Genomic DNA, 10,691 nt, shown 5'->3' with positions numbered 1-10,691 from the left:
TTTGGGGTTGTCATAATCTCATTTAAATCTCATTCCTACAGCTGTAGGACCAGAAGACATTGTGCAAAATTGATGTGACAGTGTTTAGGAGATTCAAAAGTCATTTAAAAAGTAAGGGCACCTTTAAAAAAAAAACAAACTATAATGAAATAATTTTGAAAGAAGCTGTTTGGAATTATAGCAATCTTCACCTTTTAATGAGTAATCATTCTTGGCATCAATAACAGTATATAACCAAAAAACAGTGTCCCTGAGGGGCAGAGGTAAATTCGGATTTGAAGAAAGTGCAGCAAATATTTTGTACTTTCAGGAAAGGCAATTACTGTGGTAGTACAGGTAATCGGGTAGTACAGAAGTACAAGGATTTTGGCAACGTAAGCAGCAGAATTGTGCATACAATCAATATAAGAAAGGTTATTACTTTTTATTGGGTGCAGGGGGTGGAATATAGGAAGAAGCTTGTGAGTAGCAGGCACTGGCAACTGTCCTCGGGCACAGTGCTATCCAGTGAGCAGGAGAGGGCGGCAGAGAAACAGAAGTGCTATGTGCCATTCCTGCAAAGGCTTCGAAACACCACTTAAATTTTTAAGAGGAGCGAGAGCACATCGGAGCTCTCAGAAGCCAAATCCCCTCCAAAAAGGCAGCTTCATCAGTGCTTAAACAAAGTCAGTAACACTTAAAAAATGTCAAGTTCCTGTACCAGCCCAGAAGATATGTTGAAGCAGCGAGGCAGAGATGGCAAGATGAGAAGGGAGGAGGTGGATGATTCCCAACCTGAGGGGAAGAGGTTGAAGCTGGGGAATGAAGGAGGAAACATTGGGAAGGACAGAGGAGCAGCAGCACCAGAAGAAGAAGAAATAATGCCTTGTATAGGCAGAGAAGAGCCTGTGCCTGAAGGAGGTGGTGAAGGCAAAAGTGTAAGTGAGGATCTTTAGTGGCTCTGAGATGGGAAAGGGGGAAGGGCCATGAGGTTGCCTTTGAAATTATTTGTCATCCTGAAGTTGGTAATTGGGCATCAAGTAGTGTAGGATGAATGTGATCAAGTGTCCCATCTCACTGAGATGATAAGAAACTGAAAAGTAACATTCTTATCTTGGTTATGTGCTTTTTAGTGCAGGGGTGTGTATTTTAATCTGTCTCTCGCTGTTAGCTGCTTGCAAAATGTGTATGTCAGAGAAGTGATGCTTTGGGGGATAAGGGGACAAGGAATATTAACTGCTAAGGCTTGTTTTTCTGCTCCCTATATCTGTTTAGAAATTGGGCAACAGTTGGTACATTGAATTGAACATTTTGGGTTATTTATCAGTCTATCCATTCAGACTTTCAGCTGCATTTATGTTGTGGAATACTATTCTGCAGCTGGGAGTGTGAGGATAGAGCCTACAGGGGAAGAGGAGAGTTGATGGTTTGAGGTCTCACCTGGTGAGTGAGCAAATGTCATTTGTTGAGATTTTGCAAAATAGAACTGCTGAACAGTTGTCTATAAAAGATCACTGTTACTACATCTTTATATGAGGTTAACTTAGTGTTTTCTGACTGGTTATTTAGCTTGGCTGCTGTGCCTGTCAGCCAGTTTCTGAGGCATAGCAGAAAAACTGGGGAGAGGGGGCGAACATATGGATTCCCAGCCAGCTGAAGCTTTTCTTCTCATGGTCAGGTACTTTTCCTGGATGCATCCTAGCTGCTTTCCTCAATCAGAAGTGGAGGGGTGGGTGGGAGTAATATGTTGCGTGTAGATGTTTCCTGTTTAAGTCATCATACAGTGAGAGTATAGCTTCTAGAATTCACTTAATAGCTGCTGGAAATTTTACTATACAGGTTTTATCTAGAAGTTTTCTGAAATGTATTTGTTCTCTCCTGGGATTGATTTCCTGAACTAAGATACTCCTCTTCAAATGAGATGTTAAGTAGGTGTTCCACATTTTGGTAGGATTTACCTTTTTAAATAATTTGAAAGGTAGTTTACTCAGTTCATTCTGGCGAAAGGTCATCTTTAAATGCAACAGTTTTCCTGACCCACAAAATTATGTAAAATGTGTCTAGAGTGTCAGCTTATACAGGCAAAAGTATCTTTTATCAGTCCATGTAACTGCATACAGTTGCACTTCAGTATAGGTCTAGGTTTTGGGTTTCCAATGCTTATGAAGGCATGCTCTTTTTAAGTCTAAGATATTGAAGTAGCACTCTTGTTCTTGTACCAGTTCTGGTAATGACTTTTTTTTTCTCCCCCCAGAGATACACAATATACAAGCAAGTTAACTGGTCAAATCATAACCCTTGTTTTTGTCTGTTTTTCTCTGAAAGTAAAGTCTTCAAATCCATTCCTCTTAATGATAAATATTCATAACTGAATACCACTATGGGTAAATGTCTCTTTGATAGTTCATCTTACTATAATACTAGAATGATGTGTACCTAAATCACTGGGCTCTGTCCTGTTTGTGAGGTTTGATTTACTCCCCTGTTAATGTTCCACCACTACACGAAAGTTCTGTGGTTCTGGGTATCTGTCCATTTTTGGTTGTTTTTTTTTTTTTTTAGCTGTCAAGGACCTGTGTATATCTGCTCCAACACTATATTCTGACTTTGCATCAGCAAATGTGATAATGACCAATTATTTCACTGTTTGTCGCTCCCCAAAACCCCTATTCTTAAATAGTTTTTATAATAAAATAAAAGTTCTTATAATAATTCCTAAATTAAACTGAATTTCTTTCAAAATTCAGCAAAGCTCAGTGAAGGTATTCTTTCCACTCACTTCAATGAACTCTTGCTTGGGATGTTGCACTACATTTTGTATAAATTTCCAGTACTTTTTTTCTGCCTTTCTGTTTAAAGCAGTGCGTCTGAGCTTGGAGACATTTATTAGATGTAAATTATCGGACATTTGAAATTCTGTTAACATAAAACTCCTTTTAAAAACAATAAAAACTTGATCAACAATCACCGTAAAGTGTCTGTCACCTTGTAGAGAGCAAGCTGCTGGAAAAGATGGACTGTGTGCCCTTAGGAAATACTGGAATGACTTCATTTCTGTGCTTAGAAGAATCTTTATTTTAATACGTGTAGTGGTATGGGTAATCAATGCATGCATTGGAAGAACATTTCCTAATAGTCCATTATGTCTTCTATTTTAAAGAAGGACATTAAAAAAAATTATAGGCTTTGACTCATTTTTAGACTAGTAATAAAAAAAATCAGCACAGTAAGTGTGCTATTTCTTTATTTATTCCACTGCTATTTGCTTGATTCAACATCCATTCTTTAGACAAAAGAAATCTACCTAGGTCATCTGCTCTAACTCATTACTCCGCTTATTATGAAATCTTGTATTACAACAGAATGCAAACACCATCTATATTTTATGCTTGTGAAATGATGTATAGTACTTCTGGGCATTTACGTGGCATTGTGTATTTGTAACAGTAGCTGCTGCTGTGCAGAAGTTGGTTGCAGAAGGACATTTCTGCCACTAGCTTCACTGGACAGAGCTGGTTTGTTTGCCATGGGAATGAAGGGCTGTATTTGCCAGCAACTAATTTGCAGTGGTATCTGGAATGATTCCTTCACTTAGTACTAGTCACTGGTTACCTGGGGTAAAACTGTAATTGTTCATTTAGACATCTATTAAAATAATTTGCTTCTTGCCTTCTCTTTTTATTATTTTCATTTATAGTCAGAAAACTGCTCACAGCAGGTATGAATCACATAGTCTAAGGCCACATAATTTTTTCCTCTGTAATGTTTCTTTTTGGCATAACATCAGAATGAAGTATTTGGTTCAAACGATATATGGAATGCAATCTTTGTAGTAAGGTTCAACTGAAAAATTTCACATTTGGTACAGATGGTGCAGAACTAGCATTTGGAAGAGCTGGTGAGTCGCCCCTTTTCATCAAAAGTTTGGGTAAAAGTATTTAACCAGGGTCTCTGTAGAGTTCAGTCTACATCTTGTATGCCTGGAGGATGACCATAACTGTCAGTTACGTGTTCTATGGTTGATTGTCACCCTACCCATGCTCCAGCACATACTGGAAATTATTAAGTTAGTGTAAAATAGTATTTACTGAAATAAAAAGCATGTGAAGAAGTAAGCATGCAAGTCATGAATTTTTTTTTTTTCTAGGCTGACAGAGATGTTCTTCCCCTGACTAGCTTACACAAGTTATGAGTTATCTGTGAGTTATGACTGTTAAGAGTGTGTATCCATGTATCCTTGTGCTTAAAAGATACAGTCTTGTTTGGTCTCTCTTTAACCAACTGTTAGTCCATACGGCCTGGTGAGGGTTGTTTGGATTTTGGTACAAAGATACTTCTATACAGAAGTATGTCTGCTTTGTTACAAACCAAACTTTTTCCCTTAAATGTTTGTGCAAAATTTATAGGACAAGAGCAAATTCCTGGGTTTGGTTTGACTTCTCTAGCGCTCATATAGCATCCAGCAACCTTAACTGTGTTTTCATCTGTCATGTCACCTATGCAGGAATGTGTAGGAGAGAGCTTAACTTTTATCTCTTTAAACAACTTCCAGAAAGACTTAATGCATTTGGGAATTAAAGCACTGTTTCAAACTTTTACAAAAACTGCCTTTGCCTTTGAAAAGACAAGTGAAGTACAGTGAAGAAAAATTGCAACTTTTCATTGTTAACATCAAAAGTAATGTTTCTGTTGCAGTTTTGGGACTGTCATGTTGTAAAAGAAAATCTGAGAAAAGTATATGAGAACTTGTTCTTTGATACTTTTATAGGAGGAGAAACTGGTTTTGCTGATCAGCTCTGAAGAATTGACTATGCTAAACTTGTAGCATGTAATAAATCCAGCTGTCTAAATCTCAGATGTTAATAGATAGTAATTTGTTGGGAATTTTGGGGAAACTACCTTTCATGTCAGATCAAGTTTTTAGCATGCTTTTCCCACGCTCATCCCTGCCTACATGAGACATTTGGAATGAAGATTCACTCCAGTCCCTGTGGCCTTTCCTTCTGTTCTCCACAGCGGCACTATCATGTGGTACTTGGATCCTGGATGGCTGGTCTGACCAGGCTATAGTTAAGAGAAGCTTTCCCTCTTGCCTTGTTCTCTAGCATCTGGCTGCTACTTCATGTTAAACTTGTACCGGGCCTATTTGATAGAAGCACTTTGCTTCAGCTCTTTGCTCCTGTACCAGTATTCCCAAACTGTAGAAGAACACACCTTGGAAAGCTGAAGACCACATCTTGGAAAGCTGATCATTTAAAAGGTTATTTCTCAGGAGGAGAGGAAGGATTTCCTCAGAATTAAGATACAAGCTTGGAACTTAAAAGGCCTTATGTTCAGTTCAAGATAAAATTCTCTCATGTGAGGGACAGGTCTGGATTCACGGTATCAAATTAAAAGCTCTGTAAAGACCAGGTGAGGATATAGGAACTGAACTCTGCAACAGGGTTCATTGCAGAAACTTTAGTATGTGCCTTTAGCAGCATGAGCTGCTGTCATGCAAGTACTTGAGGTAAATAGCAAAGATATAAGATGACATTGAATATGAGAATTATGTTAATCTAGACAAATGAAATGCACATTTATTATCTTTTATGTTTAGCCCAGGTTATACAAAAAGCAGTTTTTGACTCAATAAATTAGTCTTTTTCATGAAATATATGCATCAGTGTAGAGTCAAGTCTAAGAAGTGGATTTGAAGTCTGACAGTTTGACATTTCTTTGCAATACCACACAACTTTACGTTGTGTTAATGCAGTTTCTCATAGATTTTTTTACTTTAGAAAATTTATTTGCTCCTTAAGCAAGTTTTCTTAATAAAGTAACTCTAAGTCTACATGGCTTTGTGCTCTTGATTATATTTGTGCATGTTGTTTTGAAGGGGATTCGTGTTTAGAGAGGGAGAGCCTGGGATGGTGGATCCATACTGGATTGAGAGTCCAATTTAAAGTGCTAATTTTTGACTTTGTGTCCTAAGCAGATTAAAGCACTCTACTGTCAAGGATGTGGTTTAGGTTTGAAACATTTTTAATAGCATGACATTTGGAACATGTGGTGTAAAGCAGTCTACGTCTGCCATTATTCTCTTGCCTATTTTGGGGTCTGGTTGCCTAATTAAGAGGATAACTTGAGCATTTAGTCTATGGATTTGTTAGGCAAACTGTGATATATGCTGGATTTAATGATTTTGTTGTTTTGATTTGGAACACAATCAAATTCTGTGATCCAGGACAGAGGTATAATTATTTGTCTTTAGAAATTGAAAGAAACGAGATAATAATTCTTTAGAAGTGAGTGATGATATTAATATAAGCTGCTGGAGTTGCTTCCACAGGAATATTTGCTAAATGCTAGTAAGGGACTCTTTTATAGAAAGATGTGGATAAATGATCTTCAAAAATTGGTTTGGACTTGATTCCAAGTCCAAGAACAAGGTGTTGGAAAACGTTCTCCCTGAAACTGATTCATCCTCCTGTTAACTTTCTGCTGGTTAATGGCCATGTTGGTAAACAGTGTCACTGTGACCTGAGCAGGAATAAATGCAGTAAGGAATTGACTAAGACAACTAAAGGCAGCAGAAATAGATGGTTATGGATTACCTCATTTTAACATTTTTAATGTAGTTATTAGGACAGATCACTAGATGGCAGGGGGTAAGTGTACAAACCTAAAGATTTCATATGGACTGATTGTTTTGACATGGGAGAAACTTCATTTTATTCAGTGGGTGACTGCCTATGTTTAACACACAGTTGCATCCAAGAATAGGATAAGCCCTTTGTATTTACCCATTGGAAGTTTAATTTCACTGGTAAGGAACACTCATGGAGCATTTCTGTCTCAATTTGAATAATCGATTACCTAATACTATAATTTTTGTAGAGTAACTGGAATATTAGTTTTGATTGAAGTTACAACCAAAATGCATTAAAATCTTCTGAAGTGCAAAAGATGATGGCATGACTGGTTGGATAGATGAGGGGAGGGCGGTCGATGTTGCCTACCTTGACTTCAGCAAGGCTTTTGACACAGTCTCCCGCAGCATCCTCATAGGTAAGCTTAGGAAGTGCGGATTAGAGGAATGGACAGTGAGGTGGATTGAAAACTGGCTGAAAGACAGAGCTCAGAGGGTTGTTATTAGGGGCACAGAATCTAGTTGGAGGTCTGTAACAAGTGGAGTCGCCCAGGGGCAGTCCTGGGTCCAGTCCTCTTCAATATATTCATCAATGACCTGGATGAGGGGATAGAGTGTACCCGCAGCAAGTTTGCTGATGATACAAAACTGGGAGGGGTCGTTGACATGCCGGAAGGCTGTGCTGCCATGCAGCAAGACCTGGACAGGCTGGAGAGTTGGGCAGAGAGGAACCTGATGTATTTCAATAAAGGCAAGTGTAGGGTGCTGCACCTGGGGAGGAATAACCCCATGCACCAGTACAGGTTGGGGGGTGACTTGCTGGAGAGCACCTCTGAGGAGAAAGACCTAGGAGTCCTGGTGGACAATAGGATGACTATGAGCCGACAATGTGCCCTTGTGGCCAAGAAGGCCAATGGCATCCTGGGGTGCATCAGGAAGAGTGTGACCAGCAGGTCGAGGGAGGTCATCCTCCCCCTCTACTCTGCCCTGGTGAGGCCCCATCTGGAGTACTGTGTCCAGTTTTGGGCTCCCCAGTTTAAGAAGGACAGGGAACTGCTGGAGAGGGTACAGCAGAGGGCTACAAAGATGATTAGGGGCCTGGAGCATCTCTCTTATGAGGAAAGGCTGAGGGACTTGGGTCTTTTTAGTCTGGAGAAGAGAAGGCTGAGGGGGCATCTGATCAATGTTTATAAATACTTAAAGGGTCAGTGTCAAGAGGACAGGGCCAGTCTTTTTTCAGTGGTGCCCAGGGATAGGACAAGAGGAAATGGGCACAAACTTGAATATAAGAAGTTCCACCTAAACACGAGGAGGAACCTCTTTACTTTGAGGGTGGCAGAGCCCTGGAACAGGCTGCCCAGGGAGGTGGTGGAATCTCCTTCTCTGGAGACATTCAAAACCCACCTGGACAAGTTCCTGTGCAACCTGCTCTAGGTGGACCTGCTTTGGCAGGGTGTTTGGACTTGGATGATCTCCAGCGGTCCCTTCCAACCCCATGCGATTCTGTGAAGATGACATTTCTGGTCTTCAGAGTTGAATTAATGGAGATATGAAATTAAGATAATGCTCTTAGTCGCTACTGTCTTCCTCCTCCTATAACCCAGTATAGGTTAGTGTGCATTGAATAAACCCCTATGAAACCCGTTATGAAAACTATTCTTATTTCAGGTCTTTATGGTTTGAAATTAATAAAATTATTTACTTTCTGGGTGTTTTGGGTTTTTTTTAATGTTCACAGTCTTAGTCATTATCCTGAATTGAAACAATGGTAAATACGCCATAGAAGCTATGCAAAAATTGAAAATGGAAGCAAGGTGGTGCTTCACCAGCTTTCCCTTTCTTGTGGAGTACTCAATGTTCAGACTCATTTGTGAGTGCATTATTACTAGAGTTGCCCATTTTGTCTCAACAATTTAGTATTAGACTGTAGTTTCTGATGCACTGCCACACATGTAATTTCTTCCTAGAGAATGCACTTAATGTGTTATAATGCTTTGTCCACTGTGCAGTTCTTAAACAGCCCAAGGAGTTACAAATAGTCTTGTTTACACTAGAAAGGAACTTATCCTTTAAATTAAGAAATACAGAACATTTACTTTTGATAGTTGTCTTGTGTCTTGAGCTCTTTCGTTCTGGCATCTTAAGCTATTGAAATGGACCTAACTTTTTCAGTAGTTGTGAAGCAAGCTGGTTACTAACAGGAACCTTCCAATAGCTTGGTGTAGGAAAATAAAACAGTTGAGTAACTTACCCTAATGTCATTGACTGTAAGTGGTAGATAATGAAGTAATTCTCAATTAGTTGTACTGAGACTTAATAAAGGTCCATCTAAGATTCACTAATCAGTGAGAAGTGGCAGGAGAGGTCATGTTGGTAGCTGCAGTCTTTGGAAAGGATACTTTCCTTCTAGTCCTGGAAGCAAAACTTGTTTAAAGTGAAAAAGATTTCCTAAGCACAATAATTCTTTATAAATTTATCTTTATTTTACCTGCTATTTTCTTTCTGCATGTTTACAATATAATGCATTTCAGCCATATTACAGTAGCCATGATGTGGAGTTATGTCTGATGATAATGCTGTAGAATGCTAATGTTTCTGTTCTGCTGTCTCAGGTACTTGGAAGGAAATGTTGATTGTTGTGGATCATTGTGTCTCGAATGTCTATTACAGATTGTTTAGGATCCCTGGGAAATAATACAACTCTGATCCTTCATTTAATAAAAAAAATTATTCTTTAACTAGTTGGTAACTGGACAGACAAGTCAAAAGATGATGACAAAGAGAAGCATGTATTTGTCCCAAGACCGTACAGCAAGTCATTATCCGAAATGCTCTAGCTGCTCAGGTTCCAGCCTCAGCTGTGAACACCAGTGATCCCCAACCTGTGACATGGAGGTAATGTCTGAAACCTTTAGTTATTCTTTGTTGTTATAAGTAAGGGCTGCTAAAGGGGAACAAAGTTAAATATCTGTGGTGTATTACTTGCTCAGTGTTGTTTCCTGAAGGCTAGCAAGAATTGTACAGGGTTCTAACGGCCCTTAATAATTCAACAGGGACACCATAGGATCAGCCATCACTGGCATAAACTTAAAGGGCTCTATGATTTCCCAAGGTCGTAATGATCCTGAATAGTTGAGCAAAGACAGTATCTAGGATCAATCATTAATGGCATACACTTAAAGGGCTCTATATTTATGCAGCTCCTGTAATTATTTTGATGATTTTAGTTACCTTTGACAGTAAGGAGATGATGAAAAATTTTAAAGTTTTCACAAAGTTTCTGTTATTGTTAATGTCCATGAATAGTAGGGTAAATTCCTGTTTTAGAGAAGCAGTGTTATCTATTCAGTCTCCTTGTTCTGAACTTAACGATTAGAGATTTTAGTAAGATTGTATTTGCAAGGTTTCTTTAAGATGAGAATTTCAAATAATATTTGTAAGGTCATAGCCATTTATAATTCTTTCTCCTGCGTTTGCTCTAAGTCAGAATGACTGCACGTGTTGGAAGGCTGCATAGCATGCACCGTTTCTGCAATATCTGAAGGTCAAAGATGTGATGTATTGTCAAATACTACCCTGGTAATGAGCTCTGTTTTTTAAATGCTGGTTGCAATTTACTTATTGATATTCCTGTTGATACCTGAATCTGATTTAGTACCTTCTATTGAACATTTCTTTCTTTTAAATGGAGCTTAGTCTTATTAGTGCAAATGCCAAATAAATCTGCATAGCCTTAAGTGAACTCATGGCACAAAACTTGTACAAACAGCAAGGATTGAATATAATGCAGTAAATTTGTACTAATCTGTAGCATAGGGGATCAGGGTAGCTTTCTTCTGCCATCCTATTTAGTAAGCACTAATTACATGCTTTGTGTCGGTCAAAAGTGTCAAATTATTTTTATATTCATTATTCTAGTCCCCATGTTTCAATATCCAAAGCCACTACTCTGTGATTGGGTATGATAGGCCAGCTCTGTTTATAGAGTCCTAGGAAGAATAAGAGGTGTTTGGCAGTTTCTAGTAAGGTACAATAACTGTATTTTTGTGTTTGATCAGGACATGAAGTTGTGCTGGAGCTG

At 38.8% G+C, this 10,691-nt stretch overlaps 1 protein-coding gene across 1 annotated transcript in view; it reads left to right on the top strand.

Moving 5' to 3' along the window:
* Positions 1–683: 683 nt before the first annotated feature.
* Positions 684–10,691, top strand: part of RBFOX1 (RNA binding fox-1 homolog 1) — a 1,256,716-nt gene continuing 1,246,708 nt past the window's right edge. The window contains exon 1 of the mRNA XM_074158514.1: positions 684–917. Coding sequence (XP_074014615.1) covers positions 684–917 — 234 coding nt within the window. The remainder of the gene's footprint in view (positions 918–10,691) is intronic.

The sequence above is a fragment of the Numenius arquata genome, chromosome 14 (assembly GCF_964106895.1).
Source record: "Numenius arquata chromosome 14, bNumArq3.hap1.1, whole genome shotgun sequence".
Taxonomy (NCBI): Eukaryota; Metazoa; Chordata; class Aves; order Charadriiformes; family Scolopacidae; genus Numenius; species Numenius arquata.
The sequence above is the reverse complement of the archived record's forward strand: the minus strand, read 5'-3'. Positions and strand labels throughout refer to the sequence as shown.